Genomic DNA, 21,596 nt, shown 5'->3' with positions numbered 1-21,596 from the left:
CTTCAAAATTGATAAAAACTTTTCTTTTTCTACTGTAATAGTTTTAGTAGACTAGGTGCATAGAAGTAGTGTTCAGGGAAAAAAGAAAATAATAGAAATTGCAATTTATAATATTTAGAACTAGCTTGTTCAGTATATTTCCATGAAGCAGCAGAGGGCAGAAAATTCATAATTTCTGTTATATCTAAAAGTAGAAACTGCATATATGTGATAAGTACAGACTCCCATAAGTGGAGGTTTGCTTTTTTCAGCTGGAGTTAGGGTTTCAAAATTTCAGGTCTTTATCGCCAAAAATGAAGCCCCCATAAGCATGATTTTAATAACCAACATTTTATATCAGTTTTGATTTATAGATTACTCGGTATATACAAACTTTAATATACTGAAAACATGTAGTATGTAAAACATTATTTGCATATCCTGGAAGTACCCAATCAAAAACTGAAGTGTTTAAAATAGAGAAGAATTTTGTAAATGCAGGCTGGTCTGGATCCATGCTGGTCGCAAACGCACTATGTTGGTTTTCTCATGGTGCGGCTCAAATGAAGGAGAAGCTTAATGTATGCAGACTAGTAGAGATTTATGACTGAAACACGTTAGTTTTCTTTGTTTTTTTTTAGGCTATGGTACAGCTTGTCCAAACCCTGATGAGTTTCACAATGGTATTTGGATGGAGAAAAGCAGTCCAAAGACCATAATGTTTAAATGTCACGATGGATATGAGTTGAAAGGTCACGCGAGTCGAGTATGTTTGAGTAATGGAACTTGGAGTCCTCCAGAGATGCCGACATGCATTGAGGTGGCTGTAGTTAAACCTGCATTTGGTATGTTATAGAACAGCATTTTTCTTTCCAAACTGTTACGGAAAATTTTTGGCCCATATGGGCCCCTTTAGAGTTTTTTTCCAAATTTTAGAAAATTTATGCTTTTATTTGTAACTAAGTAGTCATAATAGAAGATATATAAACAGCAAGTAATTCATTTTGTTTATTTAAAAAAAAGCACTAACTTGATAAAGTTTGTAAAATATTTGTACCTTTGTCACACAATAAGATTAGTTGTGAAAAAAGAAGGATTTTAGCTGAACATTACATATTAAACTTTTAAATTATCAGTTTAAATAAAGAATGAAAATTTATCTAGAGTTGTTTTTTTTTTCGATTTGTTTATAAAAAAAATATATTGTTATGTACATTTGAAGGCAAACCCCTTTAAAAATGGTATATTTTTTCCACTTGTCAGATGATCGAAAATGGTTTCAACATTCTTGTACTATGACTATTATATACATCAGTTTTAATTTGCAGAAAAAAATACAGTAGTTACTCATTAGCGGTTGAAAATGTATTTTTTTGATGTAATATTATATAACCTTTCAATAATGGACGAATTTCCTTTGTTCCCAATATTCTCTTTTTACTCAGTCAGTAATATTTGTAACAGTTTACTGTGTATCGTTCATATGTAACTTTTCTTATTCAGAATTACGCTGCGAATACATAACTATTCATTATCCAGAATTACATTACTTTTCATATCCAGAATTACTTTTCATGTCCAGAATTACTTTGCATGTCCAGAATTACTATTCATATCCAGAATTACTTTTCATGTCCAGAATTACTTTTTGTATCCAGAATTACTTTTCATATCCAGAATTACATTTCATATCCAGAATTACTTTTCATGTCCAGAAATGGTATCATGCGAGAAACCATTCCTTGCCAACGGAAACATCAAGTATAACTATGGTTCTCACTTCGCACCGGGAGATTCAATTCAAGTGCAATGTCATAACCAGTATGCAATGAAGGTTGACAGTACACTTGTCAGGGCCCTCAACTTATACTGTAGTCAAGATGGGAAATGGGCTACCAGTGATGGTTGGATCATCAACCCAGAATGCTCAGGTAGGTGTTTAAAACCGATGCTAAAACGATGTCTGAAAATTTAGAAATTATAATGAAAAAATCTTTTTCTGAAGATCCAGATGAAATACTGTGAAATTTGAAATCATTGCTTTAAAAAAATATGAAGAATACATTTTATGGCTTTTGCAGTTGCATGAACCCACAAAATTAAAGCACAAAGAATGAAAATGATTCAAATTCATTTTATCATTGAAAGTTGAAGTCTGCCAATAATATCTCCCGCAAAATAGCCATTTTAGTTGAAACCACAAAATTTCATGCTTCTGTAATGCTAGGATTCCAATAGTGTGCAGTTTTGGATTTTTCATATCAATAATCAAGTTTTAAGTGGGAGTTAGCATTGTTTTTCAAAAGTGTTTCAGTTCTGTGATAACAACCAGTTAATCTAAACAGTGTTGCTTGGTTCTGTGCCAGTGCTGATGAGCTTTGTGTAGTATCTTAACCTTTACCCTGCTGAATTTCTAAAATGGACTTGTCCACCATTCAATTTGGGCAGTACCACTTCTGATTCAAAGGGGTGTCAGACCATGATCAGCCTGCTAAAGGTTAACAGAGACATGAACAGAGTTGGATGATGAATGACTTTAGACATATTGTCAAGTTATAAATAGGAGAACTGACCACACATGGGGTTCGAATTTGCTACATTTTTTAGTCGTTTTTGTTTTGTTCTATCCACCTATAAAATTAAGTTGGCGGGCCTTTTTATGACAGTGCTTATTTATCCATATTGCTCTTCAAAAAGTATAGTTTTTCTTGTACAGCTTGGTTTATGACATTTTGGAACAGCTTGTCAGGATACACAAAATTTATATAATTCTGCTAGAGCCGGTACTATCTTGTTTTCACTAAGTAACAAAGAACCTTCTCACACCAAATTATAGAAATATCTTAAAAGGCATTTCCCCATGTGGGCATTGTCTGCTGTTGATGTTAGCATTTAACTCTAACTATTGGGTCAAACTCTTGAACTTTGAACTGAAAATATTTATACTATCCCAATTAACCTTGCAGGATATGTAAAAATGTTACTAAAAGGGCCCTTCAAGAATTACAGTCTTCAGTAAGAATGGATGATGTGCTTAATACATAATCAGAAATCAAAGCTTCCCTCTTGTTTAAATGATATAATGAATTTAAATAATTGATAATGAGCTAAAATGTCTGTTCCTATTAAATGTATGTTATGTTCAAATTTCATATTTGAAAATATAAACAATAACTCCACATTTATTTAAGTCTTCAAATTCTTTCATTTGATGAAGTAATCCAGTTGGCTTACATAAGGTTGCAGGTTCTGTCTGGGTGCCTACCCTTGCCTGTAATATTGACAGGATGTGCACCTTGGGCCTGGCTCTTTGAGCAAAACCTGGAAAGCCTCTGTATTGTGCCCATTTAAAATCCAAACAAAAAGGGCCAGTATACATCTGAATATGTAATGCTACTTTTCATTATAAATGGATATTTTTTTCACAATCAGTTTTAACGTGATAAGATGTTTGTTGTTATACATGTAGTTCTAAATTCACAGGTAATCTATTCAGTCAAGTTTCAACAGATATTTCTAGAAGATATTCTAGATTAAAAAAATCTAAATCTAGTGATAAAATATAGCTAAGATAAAACAGTTTTGTGAAAATTTCATTATTGTGTTTCTTTATAGTGAGACTTTGTGGAAGTCCACCAGATGTTCCACACAGTACTAGAGGTGAATCTTTAAACATGCCCATGGTTAATATGGAGATGGCAGAAGGACAGGAAGTATATTACACATGCAATGCGGGTTATACAATGGTGGACAGCAAGGCTAATCATTTAGTGTGCAGTAACGGGGATTGGCAGGGAAATATCCCTACCTGCAGTGAGTTTTATCATCATTCAGTATCTTATCTTACAAGAATCTTGCTCTGTCACATTCTGTCATGGTCCTTTCTAGATTTTGTTAATAAGTCTGCTTGACCCCTTTAAGGGGCTGCCAGAGTTAAAAATAGAAAAGGCCTGCAAACATCTACTAATATATCAGCCTTGATAGATCTTCACCAAACTTTGTCTGTCCTTACATGGATCCCATTCAGTTTTGTTTGAATGGATTTCCTAGACCAGACACTGCAAGATGTAAAATAGAAAAACTTCTCATGAACTGTTTGGTGAATCTTCATCATACTTGATCTTTAGCATCATAACAAGGCTCTGTCCCAATTTTGCTCATCTCATAACCTTATTAAATCAGATGACAAACCACTTGAAAGCATTGATTGTTTGGTAAATATATTTGTTGGGTACAATCATATACATAGTTTAAATTATTTTTCTTTTTCACTATTGTTACTGATCTATTATAATAGTTGTTCACACTTCGTTATAACTTTAGACTATCTGACTGTGAAGGACTCATTTACTGTTTTAAGCTGTAGCGAAACTGTTATGACATACAAAACATTAGGCAAGCCAAAGAAGTATTAAATATACAGAATGGCAACAGGAGATAATCTCGCATAAGCTCGTGTCACTGCATTATCTTATTGAAGCATTTGCTGACATGATTACTTGTGATCAAATCAACACCATTATCATTATAAACAAACGATCTGATAGAAAGTTTTTCATGATACAAAATTTATCCTTTTGTTGTCTGTTTCATACACTGGTAAAACGAGATCTCATTCAGTTCCCACGTGATCTTGGCGAGATTTGCTTGATATGCTTTTCAAGTTGCCAATCTATTTATGTTTTATTGCTCTTTGGTCAAGCTTAAGTGTAACAGCAGATTAAAACATGCTGCAAAATGAAATGTATTAATTTGAAATCAAACAGTTTGTAGTGCCGTTTGATCTCTATGTTGATGGTCTTTTGGATAATTTTGACTGTAGTTAGTAGTTACTTTGTTTACACTTGAAGTGAGTTTTGTTTTCCTTTGTTTCACAGTATCTCTAGAAATGTGTCCAGAACCGCAAGAAATAAATCATGGGGGTTTCAGAATTCTTGATGCTGGCATAAAAGACATGTTTCGTTACCGACTTGGCACAGTTGTTCATTATGTGTGTAGTGCAGGCTACAAAATGATAGGCCCATCCAGCATTGAATGTATGGAAGGGTCAAGATGGTCACATCATCCCCCAAAGTGTGTTCCCATGCAAGGTTTGTATATTCTATTTTCTGAATGCATAACTGATTGTAATTTCTACAAAATTGAAAACAGTAAATATGAGCCGCACCATGCGGAAACCAACATAGTGTGTTTGCGACCAGCATGGATCCAGACCAGCCTGCGCATCTGCGCTTTCTGGTCATGACTAATGCTGTTCGCTAACGGTTTCTTTAAATTGTGATAGGCTTTGAAAGTGAACCACATGGATCTTGACCAGACTGTGCAGATGCGCAGGCTGGTCTGGACCCATGCTGGTTGCAAATGCATTTTGTTGGTTTTCTTATGATGCTGCTTATATATGATATTTTTTCAAGGTATAAAGTAAAACTATAGATAAGTCTGTTAATTGTAAGTAAATGCCTTGGTACCTGTTGTATTTTGTCCATCATCAATATTTTAATTAAAAAAAAAAATTCTCATGAACTGATAGACCAGTTTTCATGAAACTTGTCCAGGAGCATCAATGTATGGATCTGTCATGTATGTTTCAAATGGTGTTCAGATGCCACCCGAACTTAAAACAGGAAAGTCCCTTAATATAACTTTGTAAATATAACTGCTTGATTGCTAAAACCCTTCAGTCTTTTAATTAGTGTTAAATCATTCCTATAGAAACAAGGTAAAAAGTAATATGTGTTTGTTTTTCAGAATCAAGCAAGTATTGCAAAAGCATAAACTCTGTAAGCAATGGACGCTGTTTCTGTGAGTCAAAGAGTGACCTACAATACTGTGAACCATTTTTTGCTGGAATGCATGTGGAGTGTGTTTGTAAGGAGGGTTACAAGCTGATTGGTCAATCGATTGTTACATGCAAACAAGATGGACAGTGGGATTACACAATGCCTTCATGTATTCAAGGTACTGTAAAAGCCCCATTTTTCTTGATTTTTAAAATGCTCTGGGCCCATATTCATAAAGCTCCTAAGGAGAAAACTTAAGAAAATCCTTAACTTTGTAAAATTTCCTGAACAACATAGCGCAAAAGAAAAGTGTAGACTTTTATAAGATTTATTGATAATCTTCATTACTATGCCAGACTGTATGTGACAATATTGTTAGACATTCCCACTATCTTGACGATTGTCCACAAAATCACTTTGGAATTTTTCTCTTAGTTAGTCCCTTAGGGAAAATTTTCCCTTAGGAGCTTTATGAATACCAGCCCTGGTCATTTAATCATACTGCATTTTGTTCATAATGTACCTAAGTTTTAACAAATGAGCCGTGCCATGAGAAAACCAACATAGTGGCTTTGCAACCAGCATGGATCCAGACCAGCCTGCGCTTCCGCGCTGTCTGGTCAGGCTCCTTGCTGTTCGCTTTTAAAGCCTATTGGAAATAGAGAAACTGTTAGCGATTAGCATGGATCCTGACCAGACTGCGCAGATGCGCAGGCTGGTCTGGATCCATGCTGGTCGCATACCCACTATGTTGGTTTTCCCATGGCATGGCTCAGATTATTGATTAATTAAGACTTTCTGCAAACAAAAGTTCTCAATCAGACTTGGAATTTTAGGCTTGTTATCACCCTTGGTTTAGGCAATCGAAGCATTAGTATTCTCTACTTAATTAAAATCTATATCACTTTCATTATGTAAGCTAGATAGAATACTAAGCCTTATAAATGCATTTTAAGCTCGACTATTCAAAGAATAGGGGGGCTATCCTACCCGCCCCGGTGTCAGCGTGAGCGTCATACAAATGTTAAAGTTTGCATTCCACCCCAAATATTTTCAAAGTCTATTAAGATATTGCTTTGATATTTTGCATACTTGTTAACCATCATGACCCCAGTCTGTAAAAAGGAGGAGGCAACTCTATCAAGTATTTTGACAGAATTATGGCCCCTTTTCGACATAGAATATGCTTATTTTAATGTTAAATTTAAAGTTTTACTCATAGCTTATATTATACTATTAATCACTGAGAATAGTCGAGCGTGTTGTCCACTGACAGCTCTTGTCTAATATATGCTCATACTTTTACTATTTTCTGTTTTAACATATTTGTGATAAGATATATATATATGATCATACAGTCTCTTATAATACTTTCTCTGTAACTTTACCATTGGTATCGTAGCTTTTGCTAGAAGTCGTATGAAATAGTTTGACTATACAAAGTATGTCCTAAAATAGCTTGTTGAAATTTTTGTTGCGCTTAACATTTTTAAATTTTTGATGCATTTTCACTTTATCTTTGGTTTGATTCAAACCTGAAATATTTTTTTCTACGTCATCAACTCTAGCATATGGCATATACATTACTCTGGCAGAAATATTTCATGAGTTAAGTCCCTTTTAGGACATAAAACATTCTGGTTGAATTTTGTTTGCACTTTTGCTCTGTCTCTTGTATCACCAAATGGATTTCACTCAAACGATTGTTCCACATTATTATCTACATCGGGCGTATTATGTACTCCGATGATAGCTCGAGTTTGCGTACTGTAAAGTCATTTAATTTCGTGGGCACGAAATTTCATGGTTTTGGTCAAAACAGCAATTTTGTGGGGATATGAATTCGTGGATTTCATCTTTTGAACATAAAATGAATGGGAATTTTACTTGTTTGTTGGGATTAAATTTTGTGGATTGGCCCAACGAAGAAATCGACAAAAATTAGTCCCCCACGAATATTAATGATTTCACAGTAAACACAGCAAAAATCCCATGAATCACATGAGTTAGCCTTGGTGCTTGAGCCCTCATGGCTCCAGAGAGCCTATCTCACTGAATTTAGTTATGAAAAATCCAAATTATTTCTCTTTCAACAGACAAAGAAATCAACGATAACAAGTCTAATGATTCCAGTAGTAACCAGTCACACATGAGTACATTGGCGATTGTTGTTGCTACAGCATGCAGTGTTCTTGGCGTTTTACTGTTGATAATGGTTATAATGGTGTTTAGACGTAGAAAACCCCACCCACCTCGATTGTGCAGAACGTCATCTGTTCCGCCACCGTATTCCAGAGTTCACAGCAATTCGTTGGACGAACAAGATCGTATGCTACTTATCGGCTATGATAACGCACAGGTTGCTTTGCCTTCGTATGAAGAGGCCATCAGGGGAAATAACCAACATAATCATGGTACTCAGAGGACAGGTCAAGGTCAAGTTGGAGAGTATCGCCCACTACCTAGCATTCCTACGAATTTCCGACCGGGGCAGTTGCATAGCGGAGAAGCATCAAGCAGACATTCAATTATAACGACAAGTACAATGAATAGAGATGGTATATCAGAAGTGTTTGGTTCTATAGACACAGTGAATGTGAGCATGAGTGATGCATCCACAGCTGTGACAATAGAAACCTGTGATAGTGCGTCATCGCATCATTCCAATGTGTCGAGACGAGCCACTGCTGGCAGTATCAACTCATCTAATGGTAGCTTAGTCACTGAAGGTATGTTGAAATTTTTGTTTAAAATTTTGTTAAGTATGACTTTTTTTAAGAGGATTTTGGTCATCTCTGATGGAAATATATACTATTCAATGGATTTGCTAATATTCAAGGAAGTTACTGATAAAAAGTATTTGCATTGGAAATTTTTTTTAAAGATGATGATTTGATATAGAAAAAGGACATTTTTACAGTGCTTATATTGAGGAGTTTTAGCTGGAGGTAGCAAAGTTTTATATCTGTTACAGGTGGTAATAGCTTGTTCTGATTTTAATGAAAGTTTACAACTTATTGCACATTAACTTTCAAGTGATAAATGAATTAATATCCAGCTAGCTCATATGAAAAATCCTCAGCCCTCGTAAAAATAAAGCTTGACCCTTGATATTATACAGTTGAAACTCTGCATCTCAAATTTCATGAGATTGAGCTCTCTGTTTTGAGATGCCAGATCGGTAACCAGAATTCAACTTAAAATGATACTTGTTGCATGTGTATTTAGGAAGGAAAATGTCTGAGATAGCTGATCTGAGAGATAAGCAAGCTCAAGAAAACGAGTTTCAACTGTATTCTGGTCTAGATTTCACAGCAGCTGAGGGTTCACAAAGCTTCGAATGTGCAGTTCTCTGATTTGAGGAAGCTGTCAAGTTGACTTGTTGGAGGTTTATGGTTCTACCTATGCAGTATAGAAAAGCTGAAAATATGTACTGTGTTAGCATAATTTGTGTTTATTTGACTAAAAATTCCTCCTTCAAATATTTATTACATTTTTAGCTCATCTGATTTTTTGAAAAAAAATGATGAGTTATTGTCATCACTTGAGCGGTTGTCGGCGTCGGCGTCGGCGTCTGCGTCGGCGTTGCCTGGTTAAGTTTTATGTTTAGGTCAGCTTTTCTCCTAAACTATCAAAGCTATTGCTTTGAAACTTGGAATACTTGTTCACCATCATAAGCTGACCCTGTATAGCAAGAAACATAACTCCATCTTGCTTTTTGCAAGATTTATGGCCCCTTTTGTACTTAGAAAATATCAGATTTCTTGGTTAAGTTTTATGTTTAGGTCAACTTTTCTCCTAAACTATCAAAGCTATTGCTTTGAAACTTGGAATACTTGTTCACCATCATAAGCAGACCCTGTACGTCAAGAATCATAACTCCATCTTGCTTTTTGCAAGATTTATTGCCCCTTTTGGACTTAGAAAATCAGTTTTCTTGGTTAAGTTTTATGTTTAGGTCAGCTTTTATCCTAAACTATCAAAGCTATTGCTTTGAAACTTGCAACACTTGTTCACCATCATAAGCTGACCCTGTACAGCAAGCAACATAACTCCATCCTGCTTTTTGCAATAATTATTGCCCCTTTTGGACTTAGAAAATCATTTTCTTGGTTGAGTATTATGTTTAAGTCAACTTTTCTCATAAACTATTAAAGCTATTGCTTTAAAACTTGCAACAGTTTTTCACCATCATAAGTGGACACTGTACATCAAGAAACATAACTCTATCCTGCTTTTTGCAAGAATGATGGCCCTTTTTAGACTTAGAAAATCATGGGTAGGACAATATTTCTATTACACAAAAAAAATCAGATGAGCGTCAGCACCCGCAAGGCGGTGCTCTTGTTTTCAGTGAAATATTGAGGCTGATGCATATGTTGTAACTTAATAGTCAAAACATATTGAGTATAATTTGAGCCGTGCCATGAGAAAACCAACATAGTGGGTGTGCGACCAGCATGGATCCAGACCAGCCTGCGCATCCGACAGTCTGGTCAGGCTCCATGCTGTTCGCTTTTAAAGCCTATTGGAATTGGAGAAACTATTAGCGAACAGCATGGATCCTGACCAGACTGCGTGGATGCGCAGGCTGGTCTGGATCCATGCTGGTCGCATACCCACTATGTTGGTTTTCCCATGACACGGCTCATATAATATTGTTCACTTGTTGAAAATAATCAGATATACAAAATTTGGTTAAAGCCATTGAAACTAATGAAATAAAAATAAAATGTGTTTGTGTTTACATGTAAGATCAACTACCTTTCACTCCTGAACGCCAGATCTTACATTTTCAGTTAAATAGTTTCACAGTATCCTCGAATTTTTTATTTTTCAGAAAATATGTTGAGATTCTTTCTGCAAGTGTGTATATTTTACCATTTCAGATGTTCCATTGTTAGAGAGTAACCAAAGAAGTGATGAAATAGAATCTGTAGGTAATGACGATGATGTACAAGATAAACCAGACAATTGATGATAAACATTTTAGATAAACCATAGATGATCAACGTACATACCAAGTACATGACATTGTGCTGATTAACTACAATTGATGATGAACATTGAAGATAAACCATATATGATAAACATATATGCTAATCGCATCTTGTAGTGATTGTGATTTAGCATGTTTTGTAGTGCAATTAAAAACACCAAACAGCTGATGATAAACATTGTGAGGCCCATCACATGGTGCTGATAAATCAAACAAACAGATAAACATAATTGATAAACAATATTATACATGATAAACATATATGCCAAGCACATCTTGTAGTGCTGATAAACAGATATATATATTATAACCAAGCACATTTTTAGTGCTTTAAACAATCACAATGGTGGATGATAAACCGTCAGACATGGACTTAATGTTGAATGTTAAACTGGATAATTAGTGATAAACATTGAAGATACAACAGAGATTATGAACGTCCAATGCCAAGTCCTTGTTAATGGGCTGTGACTTTTTTTGAGATGAACATTCCTGATAAACAGTGGATGATGTCTAACCCTTAGCCTGCTGCAGGCGAATTTAACAGCCTTTGCAAACAGCTTGGAACCAGATCAGACGCCGATTAAATCGGCGTCTGATCAGGTTCCAAGCTGTTTGCTACTCTGACAATATTTCTTCCAATTTTGGAGCAAATTGAATGAACTTTACAATTTTAGCAGATGACATTTCCAGCAGACGACAATTTATCTAGCATGCTAAGGGTTAAACAACTTCACCCTATTGTATTAGATAAACCAGACAGCTCATACCAGACCCACCTTGTATCACTGCAGACAAAATGAATAGCTCATATGATTTTCGGAAACTAATTATGTAGAGCACATCTTGCATTGCTTTTTTATAAGATAGCAGGTTATAACAGAACATTAAGTTGTGTTAAGAAGCTGAATTGAAAATTGGGTATAGAAATGAAGATTGACTTTTGCCCAAAACGGTCTAAAAACTGAAAGTCTGTAAGTGGAGTTTCTTTTATGAAGAACTTTCTTTAAAAAAACTGCAAGCAATATTTTGCAAATTTATTTATTGTTGTAGGAAACATCTGACAAAGATATACACATTTAACAGTACGGGTATGGGAACTATCAGTTTTTTTTTTCAGTTTTTTTTTTAAAACAAATCTGAGATTTTCAGTTCCAGCGACCACATCCAAAGAAAATGAGTATAAATTCATTGAAAGAAGCTTCATAAACACTCTCATCATCTTGTGTGTCCTAAATATGGCAATAAAAAATGCATCTCTTTTTTTTTTTCTAATCTGTGATGAACCTGTATTGAATGATGAAAAAGGAATTATTACAATAAAGAAGAAGAATATTCTGATAGGAAAAATATATATAATTTTTTCAGTTATTTTCAACTTGACAAATTTTAAAATTGTGTTGGCCATTAAAGGCTGAAGTGAACATTCAACAATGTCCTTTGTTTTAAAAGAGCACTTATTGATGGTGCTGAAAGAGTGTAAGAGAGAATCCCCTAGGACATATTTTTTTCTTCCCAATTTGATCAAGGGGAACAAAATCTCCACTAAAAATTTAAAATATTAAACAGAAATTAAAAAATATAATGTTTTTGAAATGAGTATTATCAGTTTTTAAATGGAATGAAATGAATACTTGGATATAATTGAAAAAAATTCAAAAAGAGGATTTTGTCTGTCTTGGTCAAATTGAGAGAGGGGAGGCTCGGGGCTGGGTTGTATATTTGGGTCTATTTAGATTTTTGGGGGGCTCAGTTTAACGCCACTCCCACACAGGTATAGGTCATTTGGCAACTTTCCAGCTTTTTATGGTGTGGGGAGACCCTTAGTGCCCCTCCAGGCATTAACGCGGGCAAGGACTTGCACCTGGGTGGAACCACCGACCTTTAGTAAGCCAGCTGGATGGCTTCCTAACCTGAAAGAATTCTACACCTCGCTCAATTTAAAAATTCTACTCTTGAAGCGAGGTTCCGAGTCCACAGTGGTGAGTGGCAGATTGTTGAGATTGATTTAGATAATGTAATCAAGAATATTTTTTTTATACTGTTGAACAGTACCACTGCAAGAGGAATATAAAATTGTTTCATATAAAATGATTATTTTGCTTTAAAACATGTATTATGTAATTGTTCCCACATTTGTCTAGTTCATTTTTAATTAAAGAATGCATTATGGCAGTACATTAGAAGAAAGTATGATTTTGTCATAGTATTTGAGGAATTTTTATGAGAAAGAAAAGTTGATTTTATGAGTTAATCATGTATTCATATAAAAGATCTGCAATTTTGTTTGTGTGTATGTTGATACAATCTACTTGATAAGACTTTGATATTATTGTTTAATTAGATTTAATGAAAAGAAAGATTTTTGTTGTTTCTTTCAAGCTATAGTTTCATTAGAACAATTTTTGATTTGTATGAAATTCTGAAAATTGAAATACATGAATTATAGATGGGTATTTTTACATACATCCTGTTTATTGGAATAGTCAAAACCATTTTATGTATTGAATTTATTTTTTTGTATGTGAGCCCTTTTTTGTATATGAGCCCTTTTTGGCTATGTTTATTTAAATATCTGTCTGTCTGTCTGTCTGTCCTTAAAAAAATTGTCTTTCTAGATGTACACATGTGCTATCTGTTTTCAGTGTTCTGATATTTTCCTGTGACGGGTATGGTTGTGCAACATTTGTGTGTGTTACTTAAATCATTTACACTTGTGATAAACTTTCCTAAGTCTGATGAAAAAAGACTAAAAAGGAAGAAACATGAATTTTTCAGATGAGTTTTTGAATTTCATTCAAAAGGATGTTGGACTATTTCTAAGTGTCAGAAGTAAATACCTGTAAAGATATATACCAAGTTAATAATGAGCAATTGAGTTTGATGGTGGAATTTTAGGAAAATTAAAATTTTGTGTTTTGGATTTTAATTTTTAAAAACGAACATGATAGTCTGATATAAGTGACACATAATTAATAATGGGGCAAGGATTTTGAATGAAAAAAACAAACATCAAATTGTTTTCAGCTTTTAACATTCATTACCATTGTTAAAATGAGTACAGTGCTCCCTCTCTACACCAACACTCTTTGGGAGACAGAATATTTGGTTGTTATTTTCAGAGGGAGTTGTTGTAGAGAGGTAAAATAAAGAACAGTTGGCATATTAGGAGTCAGAAGCAAGTGTTGTTGCAAGGAGGGAATTGTTGTTCAGAGGGCCTCTGTAGTGAGGTAGCACTGTATTTTTTTAAAGAAAGTTTGAACTTCAAAGAAATCGTTAGCAACTCGTTTTAACAAAAACTGGTTCAATTGAAGGCATTTTCAGAAATTGTTGTTTTTACATTTTGTTAAAGCCGAGGGAAAGCCTCAAGTGGGCAAAAACATGCTGCATGACAGTCTGCTAGAGCTCAGGATTCAAGCTTGTAAATCACAGTATTGGGACTGATCGCAGAATGTGAGCATTTGATTGGTTGATTCTGATCATAATTTTCAAATTGACCAATGGCATGACAGCAGTCTGAACTTTTTTGTGAGCTTGGAGTCCTGTCTGCTCTAATGACTTGATTTGCATGTTAGATGCTGATGTTCATTCAGTCAGTCTGAAAACTAAAATGTCATACCTTCAGGAAGAATACCTTGTACCTACCTCCCCCTCCCCCTCCCCCCACCCTCCCCCCCCTAAAAAAACCCCAAAAAACCTTTGGGCCAGGGAGACATGAATTTACAGGCCCAATTTGTGAAACACATATATCTACTTTGATATGCAAACAAGGCAAAGCTATGCTTAAATAGAAACTTCTAAAGAATGAACTTGAGCAGTTTCTACAAAAAAAAACTCCACTGATGTTCACTTATGATTTAAGTGTTGTTTTTTTTTTTTGGTGTGGTGGGGGGGGGAGTGAATTTATATAGGGGAATAGGGAAGATTTGTTTTTGCAAAAATGGATATGCCTCTAGATATAAATCACAATATCAAAATACTTAGAACAGCAACATCGATAGAATTCAAAATGAAAATGAATTAATATTTGATATTTTTGTTCTTAGTTAAAGCTAAACCTCTTTAATACATATAGTTTTATTGCATGACAATTGCATTGATTAGAGTTTCAACATATTTACAGAACCTATATTAAATGCTTTATAAATAACTCTTGCGTACATTTCACTAAATCACTTTGCCTCGACATTGTACTGCCAGACAAAATTAATCAGAAAATATTTAATCTGGGTGACATAGAAGTAGAGTTAGGGGACAGTGTCAAACTTTTCTTTAAAGTTGTTGACTCTAATGATTTTGTAACTTTTGAAGTAATGATATAATAGTTAATTAGAATGCAGAAAGAAATTTCCAGTTTATCTTACCTATGTTATACTGTGAAATCATTAATATTTGTGGGGGACAAATTTTCGTGGTTGAGTCAGTCCACGAAATTTAATCCTTACGAACAAGTAAAATTCCCATTCATTTTATGTTCCATAGTTGAAATCGACAAATTAATATCCCCATGAAATTGCAGTTTTGACCTAAACAATGAAATTTCATGCCCATGAAATTGCAGTTTTGACCTAAACAATGAAATTTCATGCCCATGAAATTAATGATTTTACAGTAAACTTTTTCTTTTTACTATTTCCCTCATCAGTAAGAAGAAAAAGTCACCTTAGTTTACAAGGTTTGTAATAAAGGTTAAGAAAAAAGCAAATATAAATTTTATTTTTAGGTAATTTAATTGCCTTGCACTGATAAATTTCGTGTAAACTTTGATAATGAGATTGATGCAATATTTTTTTTCTAGATTGTGTCTTTTGCCAAATGAAATCATGTATTATATATTTGTTTCACAAGTATTATTATGTGGACAGCATTTCACTTTAAATTATCTCATTTTAACAAAAAGCAGAGCAACTTCACTTAAAATTATGCAGATATAGAGGTATTGTGATCAGTTCTTTCGTTTATTTATTGAATTAGTTTTGATCTTTCATTCACTTATTGAGGTACATGGTTTTTAGCTCACCTGAGCACAAAGTGCTCATGGTTAGGTATTGTGATCACGCTTTGTCCGTCGTCTGTGCGTCAAGTCATCCATTGTCAACAATTATGTTTAAACTACATCTCCAAAACCACTGAATGGATTTTGATGAAACTTGGCCCGGATGCTGCTTGGGTGGTCCACCAAAGTTGTTCAAATGGTTTCGCTTGGTTGCACATAGGGGCTGCTAGAGCTAAAAATAGAAAAATCTTCAAACGACTTCTCCTCCTAAACCGATGGTCCTATTTAGAAATAATTTCACACAAATAGTCCTTATGTCACCCTCTACCAAAATTGTTCAAATACGATTTGTCAAAAAACATGGCCGCCAGGGGGTGTGGTCACTTTTTCCTATATTTATATAGTAGAAACTTTAAAAATCTTGTGTGAAACAGCTGGCCTGATTTTAAAATAATTTTACACAAATGTTCCTTGTGTGACCCTCTACCAAGATTGTTCAAATTATTCTGATTCGTCAAAAAACATGGCTGCCAGGGGGCGTGGTCACTTTTCCCTATATGTATATTGTAGAAACTTAGAAACAGTATACATATATATAAAACTGTTAGCCCGATTTTAAAATAATTTCACACAAATTGTCTTTGTGTGACCTTCTACAAATAGTGTTCATTTTTTTCTGATTAGTCAAAAAGCATGGCTGCCAGAGGGCATGGTTACTTTTGATCAACAATTTCTTTAAACAACACCTCCTCCAAAACCACTGAATGGATTTTGATGAAACTTTACACAAATGATATCTGGGTAACACGTTTTTAGTGTTGTTCAAATGGTTCCGGTTCATTGAACATTTGGGTCTTTTTGGTTAAAAATTGGTTTTCAGCTATCAGACTTTAAAAATCTTTTTCTCTAGAGCTTTGATATTTGGCATGTGATATAAGGGTTTGACTTTCTACCATAATTGTCCAAATTATTGCCCAAAGGTCAAAAATGGCCACACCCCTGTGTATGACATGTACTTACTAAAGGCTTATATATAAGAAACTTTGAAAATCTTTACTCTGAATCCATAAGTAGTTCAAATTATTGCCCTAGGTTCAAAAAAGTGTGTGAAATGTATATAATATAGGCTAACATAGAAGAAACCTAACTCTGTACTTGTACCATTACGTTATACAAACACACTTGAAGCCCTGTACACAGGTGAGCACTTTAGGGTCAATGACCCTCATGTTCATTTTCAGAACAATTTTCCTTAACCTTTAGCCTGCTGGCGGCAAGTGATTCTGCCTTTGCGACCAGTGCAGACCAAGATCAGCCTGCACGGATGTACTGTTCGCTGTTCAGTCAGTAAATTTTCAGTAAACTCCCCTTTGAATAATAAATTGTATTGCCCAAATTGAATGATGGACCAGTCAATTTTAGAAATTCAGCAGGGTAAGGGTTAAAAGACCACCTGAGGAAAGGGAAAAAAGTGGTCTTTTAATACAACAGGTCTTTTAAACTAATACAATGTAATTTGTTCTAGAACAACTCAAAAAAGGAAATGAAAAGTGGCCTCCTAACACAGATGGTCTCTTATTACATAATTATTTGCTTTGCAACAAAACAAGATGGAAGTGAAAAAATGGTCTCTTAATGCAAGTGGTCTCTTAATAGACAAATGTCTCTTGTGCAAGTCTGACAGTATTTCTTTTTAAATACCAAATGAAAATATGGTAAAACCTGCCCCCAAAGACTGCCTGTTAACAGAGACCACCCAACTAAAGGTGACACTCTTTTCATTTCTTGTTTTAACATTTGCAGGGTGTTTTTAACCAGTCAGTGAAGACCTCCAGCAAATTAAGACTACTTTTTGCCTCTTCTAAGCATGGTCCTTACATTCAGGTGTAACTGTATTGATATTAAACACCATCCTAGCAAACTAAGAAGGCAGTTATACTAAGGATTTATTCCCCAAAATATTTTTAAAAAATTATCAGATTGATTGGTTTGGTTTTGAAATTTTTTATAGAAATTTAAATCCACTTTGACGGAGTATTTTCCATGTTACATATATGCCAACAATTTTGATTTAAAACATCTTTCTTCATTATGAAGTTGCAATTCTAACAACATCTTATAAAATTTCTAGGTTATTGCAATCACCTAAGAAGCACCATGTTCATGTTAAAAAAAAATGGTAAAATTTAGTGTGTTTCAAAATTTGTAGGAGGTAGAATTTTGAAACATTAATAATCTGATAAAAAATTTATTTTTGGCCATTAACTGGAACAGTATCCTGTTTCAGTTGTTATATAAGATATTTTGATCATTATTTTTTAACTCTTTACAGAATTACCGATTCAGACAATAATTACATATACTTGTTGCTTTATTATTGGATATTTTGATGCTGGTCACCTACAATACTGAGGAATAACAGAGGAATAAAAGTTGCTTTTGGTTAAGTTCATACAATATATACATGTATATATATATATTTATATGTGTTTTTCATTTATTTTGACGTCACATCTTGCTTTTGTATTGAAATATTTGTAAATAAAATTGCCAATAAACTGTTACTGGTTTGATTTTTAGTTGGTTGTGAAAAATTTATACATTTCAGTAATATTAAGTAACAGGTGAGAAAGAGATCAATATTTGATCTCTAGAGTTAATTTATAGTAGTGATGATCTGTTTGTTAGTTATTTTTTGAAAAATGAAAGAAGAAAATGTTTCAAGGGACTAGATCTGAAAGAGAGGTAAAAGAGAGAGAAAATATATTACTTTTTTATTGTTCTTTAACAGTTGAAATTTGAATTGTTCATTTTGTGTACTTACGAGTACATATGGAAATTTTGTTAATGTGTCTTGAAAATTTTATATGTTTACTACTCGCATGCACATTTGAAACCTTGACCTTTTACCAACATGTCACACATTCCCGAAGACCCATTAGTTATGGGGAAGGATTGCATGGGGATGGGGGAGGGTTTGTGGTTCTGGCAATTTTTGTACTTTTTAAAGTTTATTTTTTCGTGATATATAAGGAGACTTCAAATGTGACTGTGTTGCTCTTTTCACTCCGTGTGGTATAAATAATACTAATTGAAGACATGCGAGCAAAGCGAGCTGAAAATCCTTACTTTTAGGTTTCATTTGCATAGGAATATCCGTACCACTGAGCAGAACGTTTGTATTTGTTGCATAAATTATTACATAAGGCAGATGTAATTTATGATTTGCAAGCGGAGCGAGCAAGAAATTGTTTTGCTTTTAGCTCACCTGAGCACAAAGTGCTCGTGGTGAGCTATTGTGATCACGCTGTGTCCGTTGTGCGTTCGTCCGTCCGTCAAGTCGTCCGTCTGTCGTCAACAATTGTGTTTAAACGACATCTCCTCCAAAACCACTGAATGGATTTTGATGAAACTTGGCCTGGATGTGCCTTGGGTGGTTCACTACCAAAGCTGTATATGATGAGCTATTGTGATCACACTGTGTCCATCGTCAGTCCGTCAAGTTGTCCGTCTGTCGTCAATAATTGTGTTTAAATGACATCTCCTCCAAAACAACTGAATGGATTTTGATGAAACTCGGCCTGGATGGTTCTCTACCAAAGTTATTCAAATGGTTCCGCTTGGTTGCACATAGGGGCCACCAGAGCTATAAACAGAAAAATCTTCAAATGACATCTCCTCCTAAACCACTGGGCCGATTTTTAAGTAATTTCACACAAATGGTCCTTATGTCTCCCTCTACCAAGATTTTTCAAATTTTACCTATTCGTCAAAAAACATGGCCGCCAATGGGTGTGGTCACTTTTCCCTATATGTACAATATAGTGGAAACTTTAAAAATCTTCTTGTGTGAAACTAGTGGCCCGATTTCGAAATAATTTAACACAAATGGTCCTTGTGTGACCCTCTACCAAGATTGTTCAAATTATTCTGATTCATCAAAAAACATGGCCGCCAGGAGACGTGGTTTCCCTATATATATATGGTGGAAATTTGAAAAATCGTCTTGTGTGAAACTGCTGCCCTGATTTTAAAATAATTTATTACAAGTGGTCCTTGTGATACCCTCCACCAAGATTGTTCAAATTATTTTGATTAGTGAAAAAACATGACCGCCAGAGAGCATGGTCACTTTTCCCTATATGTATCTAGTGGAAACTTTAAAAAATCTTCTTGTGTGAACCTGCTTGCCCGATTTTAAAATAATTTTACACAAACGGTCTTTGTGTGACCCTCTACCAAAATTATTCAAATTATTCCGATTTGTCAAAAAACATGGCTGGCAGGATGCGTGGTCACTTTTCCCTATATGTATATAGTGGAAACTTTAAAAATTTTGTGATATGTATATAATATAGGCTAATATAGAAGGAACCTAACTCTGTACTTGTACCAATACATTATACAAATGCACTTGAAGCCTTTTACAGGTGATCGCTTTAGGGTCAATGACCCTCTTGTTTTTAGAGGAATAGCGCCCGAGTTTATACTAGTTCTAACGAATGATGAAGTGCGAGGGAAGCTGTATACTTCTATTAAATTTTACCCTAAAACTTACTAGGAGCACTTGCTAGATTAACGAGTAGATGTGCGCGCGAAGCGATGAAATTTTTTTTTAGCTTTTAATGGCATAGCAAAAACATGCTAGAAAGATTTCAGGGTGAGGACACAGGGTGCCCCGCCCCACTTCTTCGAAAAAATCGTTCGTGGTTTATGCTTGTATGACCTTTCTTCCATTTAAATCCAGAATAACTTATAAATGCATACTGTTTTGTAAATCAAATGGAAAGGAGCGGGCTCCGTGGCGGAGTGGTTAAGGTCTCTGACTTTAAATCACTTGCCCTTTACCGATGTGGGTTCGAGTCTCACTCGGAGCGTTGAATTCTTCATGTGAGGAAGCCATACAGCTAGTTTACGGAAGGTCGGTGGTTCTACCCAGATGCCCGCTCGTGATGAAACAATGCATGGAAGGTCACCTTGGGTCTTCCTCCACCATCAAAGCTGGAAGGTCGCCATACGATCTATAATTGTGTCGGTGCGACTTTAAACCCAGCAACTAAAATGGTAAGGAAGTTCTGTTAGCCGTTCCTTCTAATAAAAGTAGTGACAGACTTCGGTGAGATTTTTTTTTTACATTAGCACATTATGATTTTGTTGTGTTTTACACTTTGGATATCATTCCAAAGAAGCCTTACTTGAACATTGTTCTGGAGAATCACATTCGTCGACTGTTTCTAAAACTGTCAAACCTTTTTATCTCGTGTGTTCTTGAAAATTCAGATCATACGTGGGTGCAGTTGTCCGTACTGTATGTAAAACTAGTACGAATTTGAATAAAAAAGTGTTGAAAATATCATCCATTTTCAAGTGACACTTTATTTTTCACACACCGAAAACAGTTACGTGGTTTAAACATTTGGTTACTGGGTGAAATGCTGGTATATATATAAGAAAGGCCGGTCCGTTATGTGAGCATGAACTAAATTGCAGCCCAATCTTTTAAAAGGTCATAAATAATTTATTTGCCGTCGATAGGATTTGAAAAAAAAATCTGATACAAAAAAAATATGTCTTAGCTTTAACTGAATAAAAACAACAACGGCAGGCGCATACATTTCATCGGGGGGGGGGTGAAGGGGCGGGGAGAGAAGAAAAAAGCAAATGTACACAATTCCAGAATTTCTTAAGGATGTTCTGCAACAGATCACCAAGAAGTCATGGCGTTAACGTCCCTAGTAAACTAAAGTCTGGACCCGGCACACGTAAACAAAAATCATGTGCACACGTAAACAAAAATCATGTAAAATGACGAAACAGCGTATTCGGTTGTTTATTGCTTTGC

General features: G+C 34.8%; 1 protein-coding gene across 2 annotated transcripts in view; it reads left to right on the top strand.

The window, feature by feature from the left end:
- LOC128559249 (sushi, von Willebrand factor type A, EGF and pentraxin domain-containing protein 1-like) overlaps positions 1 to 18,327 on the top strand; it is a 35,458-nt gene extending 17,131 nt beyond the window's left edge. Inside the window, exons 3-10 of one of the 2 annotated variants that reach the window (XR_008372281.1) lie at positions 621 to 824; positions 1,695 to 1,910; positions 3,595 to 3,792; positions 4,857 to 5,069; positions 5,728 to 5,937; positions 7,856 to 8,488; positions 10,649 to 11,269; positions 11,480 to 18,327. Coding sequence is in view for 1 of the 2 variants with exons in the window: in XM_053550497.1 (XP_053406472.1) it covers positions 621 to 824; positions 1,695 to 1,910; positions 3,595 to 3,792; positions 4,857 to 5,069; positions 5,728 to 5,937; positions 7,856 to 8,488; positions 10,649 to 10,737 (1,763 nt within the window). In the remaining variant the exon portion in view is untranslated. Of the gene's footprint in view, positions 1 to 620; positions 825 to 1,694; positions 1,911 to 3,594; positions 3,793 to 4,856; positions 5,070 to 5,727; positions 5,938 to 7,855; positions 8,489 to 10,648 lie in introns of both variants that reach the window. The other variant, XM_053550497.1, reaches the window with a different exon arrangement.
- Positions 18,328 to 21,596: the final 3,269 nt, after the last annotated feature.

This window comes from Mercenaria mercenaria, chromosome 1 (genome assembly GCF_021730395.1).
Source record: "Mercenaria mercenaria strain notata chromosome 1, MADL_Memer_1, whole genome shotgun sequence".
Taxonomy (NCBI): Eukaryota; Metazoa; Mollusca; class Bivalvia; order Venerida; family Veneridae; genus Mercenaria; species Mercenaria mercenaria.
Note: the sequence above shows the minus strand (reverse complement) of the source record. Positions and strands in the feature narration are given on the sequence as shown.